Here is a 20231-nt window from a genome sequence, read left to right on the forward strand (position 1 = left end):
GCTCTCTCGAGAGAAATATCACTACATTCTAAATTGTTCCATACTACTAGTTCAAAAAAGACTGCGTTGCAAGTACGCTTAAATTTTGTAATTGAAGCAAACCTATCATATATTTCACAATATGCTTTTCAAACTCGTAGCTCTATAGCAAAAGACATTTTTTTCTTATAATGTATTTCAGAGAAATAAAAATAATCTAAAAAAAAAAACAGAGGAATTATGTATTTTTAAAACAATTTACTTACGAATATATTTAAACATGTTTCGCAAAATTAGTTTTATTATAGTAAGTTTGCGATATCAATTATGATAGCTTTTGTTTTATCATTATGCAAATATTATATAATATGTAATTATTATTTATACATATACAGGATATGTGTCCAAGAATTGGCGCACCAGCTATTAACGACAGATTTCATGTGGAGACAATTTTTCTTCAACAAAAATATCGAAGAAGGGCATATAACTCGGTCATTATTGATGCCTCTACATTTTCGCAAAGAAAAAAATCATTTCCAAATAATTTTAAGAATCTGCCATTAGTAGATGCGGTGAGCTGTTTCTGGGATATAGTAATATAGTGTTATGACTTTTTTATGAACAGTAAAGGAAATTTTCTTTTAGAAATATAAGCATACAAGATCATTAATATACAAATTTAAATATATGTACATATGGGAAATACATCATATATGTCTCGATATGCTTATAAATCTATGTGTTAAAACATTAAGAACTTTGTGTGCACGTTATTATTTAATTAAAAGTAATAATTGCGCGCAATATTTGTCACTTTTAGAATCTCACCTCTACATTCCTTCAATATATATAAACTAGATTTTTATATAACTATTGTAATGGTATAGCGAAGATGAAGTAAAGTATGACGAAATTTTATTGATGAAAACTTATATGTTCTAAATATAATTTCTTTGCTAAGTCAATATTATGTAATAAATTTTCTGCGAAAAGAATATTTGTATAGCCTGAAATGCCACTTGTCTACACTGTGGCATCTGGTTTAAAATTTAAAAAATAAAACGATTATGTCAGATATACCTGTTTAATCTGAAAATTAAAATTTATCGAAGTATTTCGCGAAATTCTTGCGATTTATTTTAAATGAAAATAATTTGTTAGACATTTGGTTAGATACACACGATTTGTAAAAAAAATTTTTCAATATAAAATCTTGATAGTACTTGATTAAAACATAGATTAGACAATTATTGATACATGTAGAAATATTTATATTGCTAATGCGATTATTTCGATAAAAACGATTATATACAGAAACTGTTTTTGTAATTTTGCTATCTGTCTACAATCGTAAGATAAATATCAAACTAATATACATTATATATATATATGCGCGCGCGTAGAAAAGATTCTTTAAATCAATTAATTTCTTTCATTCGCGTATAAATTTTGTATAAACTCTCCTTATAAATTAAATCTATAAATTTTAAATTTTGTCATATTATCAGCGATTTTAGTTTTGTATTCAGATGTGAAAATAAAATGTTTACAAAATTATTTAAAGTATTTCTTAGTATATTATATCATATTTTAAAATACACATAGATATTTACATATATTTTGTATATTAAAACATGCATAATAGCATACATATATATATATATATATATATATATATATATATATATGTATTAGTGTAAACCCTCTGTAGGCATCTTATTTATTGTTAGCATGGTAGAAATACATGTACGAACGAGGTATGTAACCAATCATGATGACAGTGATATCTTTTGTCTTATTTGCTCTTCCTTTCATAATTTTTACAGATCAGCAAAATAGGTTTTCGCAAAATGCCATACGAAAAATCAAAATATTTCTCGCAGTATTGACTTGAGCGTAAAAATGTTAAGAGTTTCTTTTATGGCTGTGTTCCGTTTCATGCACGATGCGCGTAATGCGTTATACTTATCTTTGTTGTCATCGAATGTTAAATAAGGATAAGTTATGAATTATGCGCATCATGCATGAAACGGAACGTAGCCTACATCTTGTGAGCTGCTACTCAGAGCTCTGAATAAAAAGCAGAAAATACGAAAAAAAATCTAATATCCCTCTCTCCCAATACTTAATCGATATAGGATGAAAAAATTATGATTTATCTATTTCATATGTGTTATATATTACACGATAATTTAAAATGAATCGTGAACTTCTGTTTCCGGTATCTGTTTCGAGTATAACGATTGAGATAGACGGTTGCGGTAATGCGATATTAGAAAGATATATTTGATGGAGAAGATGCATGAGTGTGAGAGAATAATATATATATAATAAAGCCCGTATCAGACTACGCATTGAAAATTGAAGATTGAAGATTAAAAATTGGAATTTGACCAATCAGAACAAAAGGGACTAAAATTTCTTTATTTTCATTGGTTAAATTTCAATCTTGAATCTTGAATCTCAATCTTCAATGCGTAGTCTGATACGGGCTTAAGGTAGTGTGAGGAGGGGAGGGGAATTTATTTAGACACAATGCGATTGGACATAACCATTCATATTGACCGATTCCAAAATAGGGTTACCAATACGGGCTGCGTTCTGATATTCACTGTCAGTATTGAAAATCTATAGTTTACGTCACGTGCACTAGTAGCAAATATCGGAACGCGTCCACGATTGACCAATCAAAGAGCTTCATTTTCAATTGGCCAATAAGCAGTGTCCAGTTGATATACACCTGTGTGAGTGTGGGGAGAAAAGGAGGGAATTGGGAAGATAAAAAGAATGGAATAGCTGGAGTAGTGGAAAATATTAGATATCGATTCTGTAATTTAAGTGAGGGTAAAAATTGCAAAAATAAGTGAATTTACTAAAAAATGTATAATTTTATTGGTCCAAACCTAGTAAATTCTTCATTCTTGTAATTTTCACCCTCACTTGAAGTGATAGAATATAAGAAGAAATAAGATGAAGAAGCTGTAGAAAGGGAGGTGTAGAGTAGGATAGAGTGTATATAGTAGGATAGAGAGGTAGTATGATTAATAGCGTTTTCGAATAAACGAGTTTTAACCCAACCCGAATCAATTAATCACTATTTTACTATGAATTCAAATTTTTTATTGGCAATAACATCATTAATCGCTCTCCGAACGGTTAAATCTGCTACATTCGAAAACGCTATAAGGCTGCATTGGGAAACATCATTCATGTACACAGTGTGCACACGAGCGTCATTTTATCTTCTTTATTTACTAAAAGTTAAATAAAAATAGAACGACGCTCGCGTGCACACGAGTAAGTTTCCGAACGCAGCCTAATCCATTTCTATATGATACTAGACCGCTAACTCTCTTACATACTGACCAAAAAATTGACTTCGAAAAGTATGTATCACCAGGTATCACGTATATGAGAAGTAAACATCTACATATGCGTGATCTAAGTAAGAATCATGTGTATATGTGCTGTGTGCGCATATGTTGTGTACATACTTTTCGGGGCCATGTATTCGCAGGAGTTAGCGATCTAGTATTATATAGAAGTCTGTGGCCTAATCAGTGCGTAAGCTAGGGATTTTTTAAATTTTTTTTTCATTTTTTTCATTTTCATTTTTTTTTTTGGACCTTCTCCTCTTGTAAGAGGATACTTATTATTATTATTATTATTTCCATAAGAAACAATGGTGTATGGGCGAATCTAATGCCCAAACAGCCATAGAAGAAGAAGAAGAAGAAGAAGCGTAAGCTAGGGAATTGATAGGGACGTGACAGAAGCGGCATAGAGTCGGTAGAACATAGATAGGAAACAACATGTAATCGGTTCTTATTTTTGGAACCAACAAATCAATATCGATTGTTGACAAGAAATGCTCGACTGTTGAGTCCGCTGAATGCGCCCATTGAAACTTGAAGCTATCTAGGTCTACAATAAGGCGTCTTTGCGCTTACGTAAATGCACTCCACATAACGCTATTTTCGCTTCAAAATATAAGAAAATATTCGCCCAGATTGGTCAATTAAACATTTCGAAACGGAAAAAAGTATAAACATAGGGCATAATTTAATGATTTCCAGTGTTTTATCACAATCTCCGATGGCTTCTGTACATATTAGAACGCAACAACGCTTGCGCGGCGAAAGATAACGCAGTAGCCAATCAACTTACAACTTTTCCATAAGAACGAAAGATTGATTATATATATATATTAGCAGTTCAAAATATTCAGTCTATATCGTGCTAGAAACACAAGAGTTTGAATCCATATCATCAACAAATTTTAATTAAAAAAAAAATTTTTTGTTATATTTAAATATATAAAAATTATTAAATACTTTCTTTGTAAATTTGTTTGGAAAGAATTCTTAATATTAATATTAAAATATTATATTTATGCCATTTCATAAGTACCCACATATAAAATATATATACAAGGTGTCCGACAAGTAAGTGACCGAACGAAAGGTGGAGGTAGATCGGATCAAACTGAGTCGAAAAGTCCTGAGCCATTTTTTTTTATAACGCTTAATAAAGGAGTTATTGTTGAGTAAAGTCTGGCCAATCAGCGCCGACCTTTAGCCGGGCGCACGTCGGTGAGTCGCGCGCTGAAGTATGCAGCGGTGCACACTATCAGGCGCACGGTTCATCCACGTGCGCCCGGTTAAAGATCGGCGCTGATTGGCCAGACTTTACTCAACAATAACTCCTTTATTAAGCGTTATAAAAAAAAATGGCTCAGGACTTTTCGACTCAGTTTGATCCGATCTACCTCCACCTTTCGTTTGATCGTTTACTTGTCGGACACCCTGTATATGTACAAAAAATGTGTGGTGCGCTTTGCGCATCCACGGTTTTCGTTTATATGCGTTATCCCCTCTATTACGTTGCGTATTGCTATGGCGCGTTCCATTTAACGACCGCAACGCTTACGGTACCATTTCATCCTTGTCGTTCATTGAAAATTAAACAAAGATAGATGATGCTCGGGAGCGTTGCGGTCGTTAAATGGAACGCGCCCCTAGAGTCTCCATCTTGGCATCAATGGGTGGGGATCCCACGTCCCACGTCGTCCTACGAATTGACAGTGCTGCTGCTGTTCACACGTCATAAGAGTTGCAAACACGCTGCCGCACAGCTCAGACTGTATTTCGGAGCAGTACGCGCCGGATATTAAACGAGTGTGACATTTCGCCTTTACTTGCATCAATATTTCACTGTCCGTTCGTCTTTCTACATTCACTGTATTCTCTTGTTCTCACATACGTGGCAGATAAAAACAATCTCCGTAACATGTGTGGTAAGTATATCGAATTTTTCGTACGTATCATGCGTAAACACCGCCGTCACTTTCTCCACCGGCTTGACATAGCAGTTAATGAATGGCGAATTGAATTCGTTATATAGACGTTATGCGATCGTAGATTCCGCCAGATCAACCGCAAGTGTCGTTATCATATTCTATTCAACTATTATGTTTAGAAAGCTATACAGTGTATACATTTGCGATGAATTTAAGCGGCACAAGTGTAACGTATTGCACGCATCGTTTGGTTGCTACACGTCGATATACATATAATCATTGTATTGTCAAACCGGCATAACGAGCAAAAATAGAATAACGAACAAAACTTTAATTTCCTTGAGCACAATACTTCTCTCTCGCTTGTATTATTGTATAAAAAAATGAATTTAATAGTTAAAAAAAGAAGTTAAATTTTAAAATCGGATTAAATACCATTAACAATATGTTATTATATTTTCTGTTGTTATTGCATGAAATTCGTATCCATATGAAATATATTTCATGTAAATTAATATAATTATTCCTCTGAACTCATAAACTTTTGTCTAATCTAAGATTAAAAAAAAAAAAAAATTTTTCTTAGCATTTAGCTTATCAAAAGGTATTTGCTTATTTCCTGTAAGCGGAAAACATATTGAAAAGATATATTTATTGATCTGTAGATGTTTTATAAAATTAAATTTCTCTTACAATTAATGTGCCTAGCATCATAGATACTTAGCTAAATACTTAGCTCCATAAAAACTTAAATTTTATTGTCTATAATAAAAAAAAAAAAAAATTGTTTTAATAAAATGTTATACAGAGTGAGTCATTAGAAATCGCCACTTTCACTTAAATTCTATTAAAGAAACCTGTTTAATAGAAAAATCTTTCGAATAAAGGTTGCTCAATTTTGAAAAGAATATTAGTTAGCATGATTTTATTTTAAATACAGGCACTTACACAGAGATTAGGAAGTCATCTTTGCTTTGCTTTAAACAGAGAGTTTTTTTTTTTTTTATCGCTTTCCCTCATTACTATCATATATATATATATATATATATATATATATATATATATATATATATATATATATCAATATTAAGATAATTATGAAAAGATTGATGAGGTATTCTATAATTTATTTCAATATATACTGTGATAGAGATATAGCTGCAATGAGAACACAGAAGTCTTAATTATTGACATTTTAGATATAACGGAGAGAAAGAGAGATATTATTATAATATTTTATATCAAATAATTCTACTATCTAATAATTATATATTTCGACTTTCATATTAAAATTATAAAATTTTTGATAAATATAGTAGTATAAATAGAACAATTTTTTTTTGCTTTATCTCTTTTAAATTAATTTACCATGTTAGTAACCAACACAAAATGCAATTGATAATTGCAATTGATAAGCAGGATCGAGACATGTTTCTCTAATTTATGGAAGATATATCTGTTTACTAAGCATCTTTTATGTTTACATGAATGCAATATTGATTATCACTTGTCTACGTTATTTCAAAGTAAATTAAAGATGAGATAATTAGTATTTTATAATTGAGTGAATATTCTCATTCATTCAAACAGAATATAAAACATATTATCGATATATATATATGTTAAAATGTAAGTATGCTATACTTGCTGATGAGAAATAGTTTCTGGTTTGATATCAGGAAATGTCGACGACGATCGGTCTGGTCGAGTGAAAGTCTGCTTTTCGTGGTGCGCAAACCTGGGAGAGTACAAGCGATATAGGATAGTTAGCATATGACATTTAGCAGAAATATTCACCTTTCGACGCAACTTTTTTCTTTTCGATCGTTCCTATCATTTTATTAATCTCGTTAGAGATCCAACTATATTTTGTACAAATTCAGTTTCTAAGTACTCGAGTTTTAAATATTTTCGAAGAAACATATACCCTCGAATATTTAAATCATTATTGAATGTATACCACAAGAGATTAGTAATATATTGTAATATATTATACTACGCTTTTTTTTTTAAGCATTGTATGTATGTTTAATACTTTAATATTACGATAATTTTATATCATTATATTTTAATACTTTATTTATTGCGTTTACAGACGCAAATATGGTTTGAATTACTTAAATATTAAAAAATAATATTTAAAATATATTCTCTTGCGCTCTTCAGATTTTTTTGCGCGACATTGACAGCTTACTTCGCGTGCAACTACAAAGATTTATAAAATTTAATATACATTTTATAATTATAAAGCAACACAATTGGAACAATTTTGATAACTTTGTAATCGTGATTTTAACAATAAATAAATTCAGATAATTATTGTATAATTCAAATAGTCATTATATTGTACTATTAAAATTTTTTTATTATTTCAAAGTTGAAAAACCATCTCTTTATCAACGTATTCTTGTATCGTTTTTTGTAAATTTTTAATCGGGGTCTGACACATTTAGAATTTTCAAATTTAACGCTTAATAATAAATAACGACGTCTATACGCTGATCAACTATTTATATAAAATAATACCAAAGATTTTTGATATATAACATTTGATCAGAAGACGGTGATTAACACTTAATTATGTACATTAATCACCAGTAATTGTATAGATGAATGACAAGTCATAAACAAAGGAGGAGAAGATAATAATTATAACATTCAAATTTGATTTTTAGAAAGAGAGAGAGAGAGAGAGAGAGAGAGAGAGAGTGTGTGTGTGTGTGTGTGTGTGTGTGTGTGTGTGTGTGTGTGTGTGTGTGTGTGTGTGTGTGTGTGTGTGTGTGTGTGTGACAAAATTCTGTTTAGTTTTCATTTAGACATAGCTCTAATGATTTGATTATTATTTTTTATTATGTTTCAATTTAGTTAAAAATTTCGATTTATTATAATTTATATATAATAAATATGGCTTATATATATATACATGGAAGGATTTTAATATCTTTCACTATCAATGATATCTCAATGATAATTGAATACGATCATATTTTTATGAAGTATATATCGACAATTCGAGTAATAAATTATGTATCTTTGGATTTCCAGGAATTTTCGCTTATCTGAATTATATGACGCCGAAGAACAGGAAGGAAATTTTGGAGCTGCTAGTTGTTGGTCTAAAAAGATTAGAATATCGCGGATATGATTCTGCAGGTAAAATGATATGTTTAATTGCAAAAATTTTTTCTCACGTAAAATTGCATATACATTTGCGAAAAGCGAGGCAAAATATAAAACGTTGTGAATAGTGGTAAAAGAATTTTGATATATCTTTCTTATACTAGCAAATAAAATGAATAGAAAAAATGTTATAATTTATAAAGTTTAAAAAATATTTGAAAAATAATAATAACACTTTCCATGATCTTTTCTTACTTTATGTGTTATGAAGAAAGTATGAAATAACGATCTTCCCGTGTTTCACTCTCAAAAATACAAGAATGTAAAAAGCAATTTCAAATGACATGTAAGTCATTGAATATATCTCTACTATAGTAAAAAAAGTAGTATTAAATTCCGATTGTATTTGATTCAGTTACTTTGCTCTTTTTATCCAGTCCTAGTCTTAATTAGCAAACCTGTTTCTAACAAAGAGAGAAGGGAAAAGTTGTTTCGTCCTCGCGCAAGCTAATAAATAAATAAATAAAGCACTACGATACATTGGTCATAGAAAGTTTTTTACGAAATGTTCTTTTGTAGGCGTCGCCGTCGATAGCGCGGATGGCAAGGACATGTCGATTATCAAGAAGCAGGGAAAAGTTAAGGCTCTTGAGGAGGAGATATTTTGCCGTAAGTGTTGGCTGCAACTTTAGACTGGGAGACTATTTTTTCTATCTATTTTTATTATTGTCATGGAAAAATAGAGATACGCGTATATCAAATCGGATGCAATGTAAAATCTTTAATGTTTATTCGCAGGTACCAATCTAGATTTCGAATCGGAAGTTCAGTGCCATGTCGGTATCGCTCACACTCGATGGGCGACTCATGGTGTGCCATCAGAAGTGAATGCTCATCCTCAACGCTCTGATAGTGAGCATGCCTTTGTCGTTGTTCATAATGGTAATATTCTTATATCGTAATATAAGATCATGTTTTAACCAAAAAAGCATAAATAGATGAAAAGCTACGCGCGTATAAAAAAATAATCACCTCTTTTTAAAAATGAGATTATCTCTCATTTTGTGAGCAAAATTGCAAAATAGAATAGAATGTTCTATTCAGAATTATGCAGTTTGTGGGAAAATTTTTAAGAGAGAACAGGTATATTTATATTTTCTTAAAATTGTGTTCTTATTGGATAAAGGACTAAAAATATTTCTCGAAGTTGATCATGATTTTTTCTTGTTTCTTATCTAAATATATCAAAACTACTTACAAATCTTAAAAAAAATGTCCATACCCTACAAATGTTGATTTTGGATTGACGAAGCTGAAAATTTTGTGAAAAAAAGTTTCTATTAGAAAAAAATCATTATGATTTTAGAGATCGTAAATAACATTAAACCGTTGTTACTTCCTTCTCGATATTATACAATTTTCGTCTGAAATATTTTTTTGTAAAATAAGATGCAACAGAATTATAAGTCCTTATCGATTGAAAAAGTTTGTATATGAATGCGTTTTGTTTTAAAAATATTTCAATTCTTTATAATATATAATTATCTTGAACATAGGTATCGTGACAAATTATAAGGAAGTCAAAACTCTGCTGCAACAGAGAGGATACGTATTCGAGAGCGACACTGATACCGAAGTTATTGCCAAATTGATTCATCATCTGTGGGTACAGCATCCTACATACTCATTTCGCGAACTCGTTGAGCAAGTTGTTCAACAATTGGTAAGAATTATGAAGGAAAGATAAAAAAGAATTTTTTTTTATCGAAAAATAGAGTAAATTAAATTAAAATAAAAAAAATTCTATTATCTTTTACTTTTTATTAAAATAATAAATTTAAAACAAAAAAAGAGATAATGATATAAAAAACATTTTAGGAAGGAGCTTTTGCTCTTTGCTTCAAAAGCAAGTACTTCCCAGATGAATGTGTGGCTACGAGGCGAGGATCGCCGCTTCTTGTTGGTATCAAAACGAAAACGAGATTGGCTACCGATCATGTGCCTATTTTGTACGGAAAAGGTAAGTTTGCGGATCCAATTTCGATTTATACATATTATGGTACGGTGAGCGTCATGAAGAGATCAAAGAATTATTTTTGATCGACGTCATGGGTAGAAATTAAAATTGTCGGTGCCTCAACGTCGGTCGTACCAGTATAAAAAGTCGAGCATTTTTAGAAGTGAAGAATATTAAGAACACATCTATCATTCTCTGCAATAATCGATTGGCGAAGATACGCGAAAGCGGTAATGCTTAAAGATCTAATTAATTTACCTCCAATATTGATCCCGTGTCTCACGTGATTCTACATTCAAAAGAAAAGTGGCTGATATAACTAACATAAGCATGTGCTTTTCCCATTAATCCGAACTATGAATTATTCGATATGGAAAGAAATTAGCGCTCATGTAACTAAATAATATTCGGCTTTATTATGTTGTTATTATTGTTGTTATGTTGTCATTTTGCACTTTGATCATATATAGATGCAATTGATCAAAAGTATTATATTAGGTGATTGTTGAAATTAATAAAATATTATCTGATATTGTTATCAGAAAAGTATCTGCTGCATATTCGCGATTGGAGTCTTTGTGTATCATGTTGTGTGTCAGGTTTTTACTTGAATAAATACATGTATTTATTCAAGTAAAAACCTTTTTCCAGACTAAAAATTATATTTTTCCTCCTTTCTTTCTCTTGACCTATTTTTTTATATTATTCAATAGTATTAAATATAATAATATATATAAATATAAAATATTTTGTTTATAATTAATGTTTTTTTGCTTGCGATTTTGTTTCACACCTTTTTTTATTTTATTTTTGTATTGTAATTGGTAGAGTTCAAATGCATGATTGTTAATCTAAATACTCCTATTGCCTATTTCTTAAATTTTTACAAATAGTGCTGCATTCTTTCCGTGCGAATTTAATGTGGATTATTATATAAGTATTTCTTTTGCATGAACACCTTGCGGTTATGTTCTACTACTTTTACGCCATCAGATGACCTTCACTGCACAAACAAAGGTATATACACTCTATATTAAATTTGTCTTGATTATTTTTCTCGCCACTGGATCTCTCACTATAATAAGAGAATGAAAAGAGAACACGCGGTATCTCTATGTGGTATGTAAATCGAAATGTTACCCGTCGATGTAATTATATCGCTTAAATATATATGTATATTGTATATATGTGTGTGTAAATATGCGTCTGTATTGCTTAATTTATCTATTATTATTGAACTATCCAGCTACTCTGTCGCAAAATCCGGTAATTAAAGATTCAGTAATTAATGTTTATATAAATCAATATTTTTCATGACTTTTCACATTTGTTCAAGCAGTGGTATCAACGCAGAGTACTTTCATTAATTTTGATGATCGCAAGGTCCTGTTTTTAATTCTTTCGTTTTATCACTTTAACACAATAACATTCACTCGCTCGCTAATTGGCATATTTCTGTGTTTGCGCCAAATGAATTATGAATGACGCAGATCTTATTTACATGACAAAGCTTTCATAATTTTTTTTTTTATAAATTAATGACTTTTATCATAATAATATGAAAATATTTCAAGACTTTTTAAGCGATCAATGAATATTCATAAAAAAGGAAACCTTATCATCATCGATTACCTTCATTTTAAGATATATATTTATTAGCAACGTGAAATTCTAAATAATTTGCATTTTAAATCAGCTGGAGCATGTCTTTGGTTCCTAAGATATATTTTTCAAGAAAGAGGAGTCCATCCAAAAAACTGTAATACAGAGAAGAGCTTTTTAAATATAAAAAAAGTTGGCGCTGCCTATACAAATCAAAACCGAAGTTTTGATGGTCGTAACAAAAAAAAATTATTAAAATTTAGATATTACATAATTAAAAGATATTAAATAATTCAAATATAATAAAATTATAATAATTATATCTCAAATATTTCCGTGTGTGTGATATTTTATTGTAACAAACAGAGTTTTAGATAGTTAATATATAATTTTCATCGATTTTTTGAAATAAAATTGATAAAAATTGATTGTATATATATACAATTAATATATATATATAGACAAGATTTATGTATTTGCGGTTTTTATATGATATAATATATGTGTTTTGTAATGACATAATTGAAGTTTGCAAAAAGATATAAAAAAAAATTGATAAAAATTTTGAAAAATGAAAATATCGTTCAAAAAATAAAGAAATTCTAAGAAAAAAAAATATCTTTTTTCAAACTTTAATCGTATTGTTTTAATACTCATCGCGTGCTTAATGCTCATTTTTTATGCCACGCAATATTTATTTATTATATTGATTTTGTTACGCTGTTACTATCGCCGCATTATTTGTGCGCTAATCATTTTTGTTTTCTTTCTCGTTTTTCTCCTCCCGCGTCCCATTCTGTGCAGAAGGTGAAGCACCGTCTAAAGGTAATACTTCATGTTAAGTTTAAGCTTCCTTGCTCTTGTACTTTATTATCTTATTTTATGGAAAAATTATGATTTACCTGTGATAAATAAACATAATTATTCTTTTTTAACTTGAATAAGCGCTTGGATGTCTTGCCTACCTTCGTGCATAAAGATAAGAATGGATGATGGGCAATTACGCCATGCTTGCAGCACGTGTATCATAATCGTCTTTCTATATAATCATTCTGTGTGTGAGGTATATAATTTACAAATTATTCCCATTTCTCACCTATTATTCATATTGAAAATATAATTTGTATAACGAATCATATAATACCTATTGAAATTTATTCTTTCTTTCATTATTAGGAAAGTATGTAGAATATTATTATATAATGAGTACTATTTTAAATCTGCTTAATAAGGATATATTAATAGCCCATTAATAGCCTTACTGATCGTGCGTCTTAATCATTGTTATTATATTATTGGTTATTGGCATCGGAATTATTTATATTAACTTTCGTCACGGTGATATTGTCATTATTTTGCTGGACATTAACATTTGGGTATTGTTAATATTTATAGGTATTGTAAGATATAATTTTTTGTTTTTATGATGATTGCTAATTATCTCTATTGATGTTATTACATTGTATGATATTACATCTTATGCCAATTTGGTGTGGGGCTTAGAAAATAGGAAAAAACACAGCATTTTTATTTTATTTTAACTTATGTGTAAATCTGTATAAATAATACAGAAAAATTTGGATTATTAATTAATTATTTTAATCTTGAATATTTTAGTTATCAACTTTGAATCTTTTTTATCACTAACATAGTCGCAAAATGAAAAGGTATCCTTCTTTCTACCACTCACAATGATATAGTAATGTACAAATATGTTTTTAATATGCAAAATATTTCAAAAATAGGTAGTCTTTAAGAGCATATTGAGCGTATTAATCATAATGATAAAAAAAGAACATAAGTCATATAACATAAATCTGGAAATGCTTCCTTTTCGAGTTATAATTTTTTTAGACTGATTTTTCGAATTATAAATTTTTTTTGTTTGCTTTTACTTGAAACTCTTGACAGATATATTTGCCAGTCTATCGTAAATATAAAAAGTTTATAAATCGAAAAAGAAGCGTTTTCAGATTTATATGTTTATATGACTTTTTTCATTATTACGGTAAATACAGTATACTCCTAAAGTTTGACTGCTTATTTCTAAAACATTCTGTATATGATTTATCTCTGTATATAAACTCTGTATTATAATAATTAATATTATAATATATTTTTTATAACATTGTTACAAGCAATTCTTATAAATATAATGTGTTTGTTATTACTTCGAGAATATTTTAATCGAATAAAATATAAACTTTGTAGCAGAATATAATATTTTATTTTGTTTTACAATTCTGCTTTTAAAATTATATTTAAGAGAATATTTTTTTAAAAACAAGACTTTTATATATTTTGCTTCGCAAAATAGAATACATTGCTAAAGTTTTCATTTCTATGCAGATCACCGGCCGCATGGCAGAAACCCAGATCTTCCGGTCATGCCGCGTAGCGAGAGCACGTCCGAATTTCAACCTCTTGAGGACAAAGAAGTTGAATATTTTTTCGCTTCTGATGCGAGTGCCATAATCGAGCACACAAATCGTGTGATATTCCTGGAAGTGCGAATTGATGTTATACATTATCCCAGTTTTTACACAATGTCGCAGGGTTATCTAATATATTTTTTGTCGATAGGACGACGATGTGGCAGCCGTTAGAGAAGGCGCATTGAGCATTCATCGTCTTCGTCGTTGTATGGACGATCCTCACGCTCGTGAGATCACGACGTTAAAGATGGAGATTCAGCAGATTATGAAGGGCAATTATGATTACTTCATGCAAAAAGAAATTTTCGAACAATCAGAGTCAGTTGTGAACACTATGAGAGGACGTTTGAATTTTCAAGATAATTCTGTCACTCTGGGCGGAATTAAAGTAACTTTTGCAAAAAAAAATTACTTTTACATATTTAGTTTTAAGGAAAGATATTAGTACTAAATCTTTGTAGGATTATATTCCCGAGATCAAAAGATGCAGACGGCTTATGCTGATTGGCTGCGGTACTAGCTACCATTCTGCCATAGCTACGCGACAACTACTCGAAGAATTGACAGAATTGCCGGTGATGGTCGAACTTGCGTCCGATTTTTTGGATCGCAACACACCGGTCTTTAGAGACGACGTTTGTTTTTTTATTTCTCAATCGGGTAAGATAATAAATCGATTATATGATTCTATCTTTATATGATTCTATCAGAGATGATTAACGATAAGTTATTTCATTTTTTTTTTTTTTTATTAATGATAGGCGAGACAGCTGATACATTAATGGCACTACGTTATTGTAAAAGTCGTGGAGCTCTTATTGTGGGTATAACTAATACGGTGGGTAGTAGTATTTGTCGCGAGTCCCATTGTGGTGTGCACATCAACGCCGGTCCTGAAATTGGTGTGGCAAGTACCAAGGCTTATACTTCGCAATTTATTTCTCTCGTGATGTTTGCACTAGTAATGAGTGAAGACAGAATCTCTCTTCGTGCGAGACGTCTACAAGTACGTTCACTTGTGTTTAATATTTATATTAGCCGAATTTAAATCTGATTTAATCATTCACATATTTTCCAGATTATTGAAGGTTTGAAAAATCTTGATAATCTCATTCGCGAAGTATTAAAGCTTGACGATAAAGTAAAAGAGTTGGCGAAGTCTTTGTTTCAACATAAATCTCTGTTGATTATGGGTCGTGGATACAATTTTGCTACATGTATGGAAGGCGCACTTGTAAGTTCGTAATAAGAAGCAAGAATATGTTTCCTTACAATTGATGTTAGTATAAATAATTCCTTTATAATTGCAGAAAGTAAAAGAATTGACATATATGCACAGCGAAGGAATTATGGCTGGTGAATTAAAGCATGGTCCATTAGCTCTTGTTGACGATTCTATGCCGGTGATTATGATCGTAATGAGAGATCCGGTATACGTGGTAAGCTTATTAAACAATATTTAATAATCAATTATGTTATAGAAATATATTTATCTTAGCTTTTTTAGTTTTTTTTTATGGTACATTATTTCATGAAAAAGAATTCAAAAGTTAGGCGACTTATCATTTAAAGTATGAAAGTGAGAATTATACGACGCGGAAAATTTTTTTGTATGCATTTCTACCTCTTCATCTTTATCATCTAAGTATTCATTTATATTTACTATAAATAATGTCAATCTCTATATGCAAGTTTTATTTATGTGTATCCATTTTATTGTTTTCAATAACTTTAATAGTATTTTTCTGTTCAAAATTTGTAGATTAAACATTTTTCTGTAGATATTTTGTTGGAGAAATGTTTTTATTTCTATGCAAAATTATAATTTATTCTATAAATAAAAAAATTAATGTTAATCTAATTTTGGATTATTATATGCTAGCCAAACTTAAGAGATATTATAAAATTGTGTCATTTTTTATTATTTTATTATTTTTTATTATTTTGCAGAAATGCATGAATGCACTGCAACAAGTTACCGCGCGAGATGGCAAACCGATCGTTATTTGCGAGGAAGGAGATGAGGAAACGAAAGCTTTTGCCGATAGGGCTCTCGAGATACCCAAAACAGTTGATTGCTTGCAAGGAATTCTCACTGTTATTCCCATGCAACTATTGTCATTCCATATTGCGGTTTTGCGCGGTTGTAATGTCGACTGTCCAAGAAATTTGGCAAAGTCAGTCACGGTTGAATAAAGATCATATAGATCTATGAGTTTTTTCGGAATATGTCACAAATATACCACGACTTTATGTTGTCACAAAATTTTTTTAAGCCATACGAAAATGAGAAAATCATATATAAAATAAGAAGATAACAAAGATAAGAAAAAAAACATTATCATTGGCATAGTAAATATTTAATACATTAGTATATCTCCCGCTAATGACTTTTTGACTTCGATATATATTATTACTTTTGTCAATACGATAGCAGATTGGCAACAAATGTTGTTATTAAAAATTAATATCAACTGTACCCACATTATGCTTATGATTTGCCAGCAAAACTTGTTCAAAGAATGTGATAGATTGGCTGCAAAAATCGAACAGAATCTGTTAATATAACTTAACATCAGATTGGCTGCAGAAATTAAGCAAAATCTGCAGCTTCTAACTGTTTAAATACAATAGAAAATAGTAACGTATATAAATTGATATTTATAAAAAATCTTTAATATTTGATTCGATTTCAGTAAACGTAATTATATTAATGTTATATAAATGCAAAACTGAATATTACAGGTGCATTATCAATGAGTAATCGATTAATGTAATTGTAATTTTCCTGTTATAAATATAACATGTAATGTAACATATGTTATATCCCACATAGTAAACAACAATTGTTTTAACTTAAAGGTTCTTAAAGAAAAATCTGGAAAACATCTGCCATGATATGGTAAACTAGTAATTTTTCGAAAAAGAATTTTGAAATTGGTTAAATAATAAAATTCACCATTACTAGAAAAACATTTTCAATCGCTAAAAATGATATATATATATATATATATAATTGTATATAAATCTTTCTTGAATTTCTATTTGTTAACAATTTTTTAACAATGAGCGACTAAAACTTTTTGAACGTTCCTCAAGATCATGACTTTAATAATATATATCAAGATCATTGGCGAGGAGTACATTCTAAACATCACATTATAATGTAATGTTCTTTTTTTTCAAGGGATGACATGAAAAATAAATTTCAAACATTTTATCGCATTTAATATCGTATTTTAACTCATATAATATATGTTAGTATAATATATATATATATCTAGTTTTTAAATATAATTTTTTTAAACATAATTATTTCGATAAATCAATCTTTTGATAAATTTGACAAAATACCCGTGTGGTATTCTGGGAAAATAGTTTTTTTAAATATATGGACTATTTTTTCGCGGGATATAATTAGATATAAAATATCTATATATATATTCTTTCTGTTGTAAAATATCCGTTTGAATATACAGGAAAAAAGAATAAGAAAACTAATTGGAAAAATAATTAGAAGAATTATTTCCGCATCGTTCTTTTTTTTTAAAAAGTTTAGAAAAATTTGAAAGGAGAGAAACTGTTTATATATATATAATTATATATATATATTTACATATAACTATATATAAGCAATCTTTTTCACTTCAAATGATGTGAAAATTATTCTTCTAATTATTTTGTCGATTATTCTTATTATTTTTCCTGTACTTATACGGATAGAGATTATACAAAAGAAAAGAAACATATAGACTCTTATTTTATATCTAATTATATATATATATTTATATTTGATTATATATATGAATTGTCTTTTTCCAAGAACGTTTTTTTGTGATCAATTTAATTAAGATACGATAGAAATTTTCATATATATATAAATTTCACGATGGATAATATATGCGATATGAGAATAGCCCGCATGTGTGCGTATATATGTATATATAATGGAATCTCGAAATAGTGTATTGTATGGGCCTCTAGTCCGCTATAACGAGGTTACCCCCACTTCCGTCAAATTCAAGGCCGTGCGAACGTGCGAGACTTGCACAAATACATCCTTTCAAATACACCGCCGGGAGAGGACATTGCGTCCACAGATCTATGCGTTGCTACGTGGTTGGATTGTTATCACCACTCATGGCATTCGGAGTATCGTAGCATGTAAGGGGTACTATCCGCTATTTCGAGGTTTCATTGTGTATATATATCTTAATATATGTATGGTGAAAAACACGAATTTCGGGGAAATAATAACATTTTTGTATGATGTAATTTTCAATCTTATACAAGAAATTATACATTCAAGACAAGCATGATACATTGTGGAAAATGTTACCTTGTTTATTAATCTTTGGACGATAATCATTGCAATATATGCAAATAATTAAGTTAATCCTTGTAGATTTTTTTGCTTTGTTTCCGTGGTCACATATGGGTCATAATGTCTTGTCGCAGTTTTTTAGCTGTCTCAAAGTGTTTGCAAAAATTTACAAAAATTTATATATGTTCCTTGATATCTATAAAAAAATGATCATATATAACAAAAGTTAAAAAATAAGTTTGAAACACTTTTTTTATTGATTTAGGCCTTCAGGATATTCTATTGTTAAAATATCGATAAAGTCAAAATGACTCATATGTTATCTTAAATATTTTATAATTTACTAGGATATATATTTTTAGAAATATATCACATACAATGCTAAAATTAATTAAAATTTATATACAATTAACATTTAATTTATGTGCAATGAATTTTTTCTTTTCAGCATTTCCTTGAAACAGTTAACTATAAATTCTGCAGTTTCAAAATTTTTTTAAAGATAATATAGATAAGATATTAATAAAAATTTTAAGCGGAACTTTTACAATATTAATAGAATCATAGACAAAAATCATTATTCATAGAATATTATCCAGAAATACAACGTAAAAGTAAAATGTTACGAATGATTTATACTCTATTACTTATTATTATTTTAATTTTATGAAATTATAATACTTGTGCAGATATTTAGAATAACAATTATAAAAGAAATTTGAAATATTATATAAAAATTATCACAAAAATAAAATCATTTAACAAAATTTTTAGTTATTGTGATAATTCGTGATAATTTTCGAAGTTTTTGAAAGATATGATAATATTTCACGCTAAATCCATACAGCACAGAACATTGTTGCAACATTATAACTAGATTACATCCTTTTGTAAAATTCTCTTTTAAAGCCGAAATGCAAAAAATAAATATCTACCTATATTACAATTCCGAATTATAGAATTCGAAGGACTGCGCTCAAGAGTAAAGCGCTCTTAATATCGCTATGCTATGAAAATTGACTTGTGCTAGCCTAATACAACTTAGATATGCAAAATTATTCCTATTGGATAACAGATACAGGTAAAAATGTTATTTATACGCGGGGCTAGGAAAAATTGTATTTTTCGGATATGAAAAAATGGGAAGTTCCGGAAGGATGGAATTATGAAACTGCCCGCGAGATTGCAAAAGATTTTGGATCAAAATGATCAATACATTGTTTAATAATGGGCGCGTTCAGGAAACACAACTGTTGAGCATCGTCTTCTCAACACTCGACGTTGATTTGTTGGTTCTAGAAGTAAGAACCAATCACGTTCGATTGCTACTCAACGGTTGTGTCTCCTGAACGCACGCAAATGTTTCCTATATTTAGAAAAAAATAACTATTGTTTCTTAGTGAAAATTCCGACATTACTTTTTGGTAGTACTCTGCGTTGATACCACTGCTT

At 29.4% G+C, this 20231-nt stretch overlaps 1 protein-coding gene across 4 annotated transcripts; it reads left to right on the top strand.

The window, feature by feature from the left end:
• Positions 1–5051: 5051 nt before the first annotated feature.
• LOC138937183 (glutamine:fructose-6-phosphate aminotransferase 1) lies at positions 5052–17322 on the top strand. 4 transcript variants are annotated; one of them, XM_070303185.1, is made up of 14 exons: positions 5052–5278; positions 8327–8434; positions 8981–9070; positions 9200–9343; positions 9958–10124; positions 10280–10421; positions 11412–11435; positions 14370–14527; positions 14604–14843; positions 14917–15115; positions 15217–15461; positions 15534–15689; positions 15766–15894; positions 16406–17322. In XM_070303185.1, the coding sequence occupies exons 1-14, from the start codon at positions 5272–5274 to the stop codon at positions 16649–16651; spliced, it is 2055 nt and encodes a 684-aa protein (XP_070159286.1). In that variant the 5' UTR covers positions 5052–5271; the 3' UTR covers positions 16652–17322. The 4 variants fall into 4 exon arrangements, with proteins under 4 accessions (XP_070159286.1, XP_070159287.1, XP_070159288.1 ...); XM_070303186.1 differs by lacking the exon at positions 11412–11435 and adding an exon at positions 12825–12845; XM_070303187.1 differs by lacking the exon at positions 11412–11435 and having other exon boundaries at positions 16406–17321.
• Positions 17323–20231: the final 2909 nt, after the last annotated feature.

The sequence above is a fragment of the Polyergus mexicanus genome, unplaced genomic scaffold (genome assembly GCF_030449975.1).
Source record: "Polyergus mexicanus isolate NDT 795.1 unplaced genomic scaffold, iyPolMexi1.0 SCAF_10, whole genome shotgun sequence".
NCBI lineage: Eukaryota > Metazoa > Arthropoda > Insecta > Hymenoptera > Formicidae > Polyergus > Polyergus mexicanus.

What these genes read in the sequence shown, in the direction of transcription:
- LOC138937183 (XM_070303185.1), top strand. An exon ending in TCACTCTGGGCGGAATTAAA is followed by an intron (nt 14,844 to 14,916) that starts GTAACTTTTGCA and finishes AAATCTTTGTAG; the next exon opens with GATTATATTCCCGAGATCAA. An exon ending in CATGTATGGAAGGCGCACTT is followed by an intron (nt 15,690 to 15,765) that starts GTAAGTTCGTAA and finishes TTATAATTGCAG; the next exon opens with AAAGTAAAAGAATTGACATA.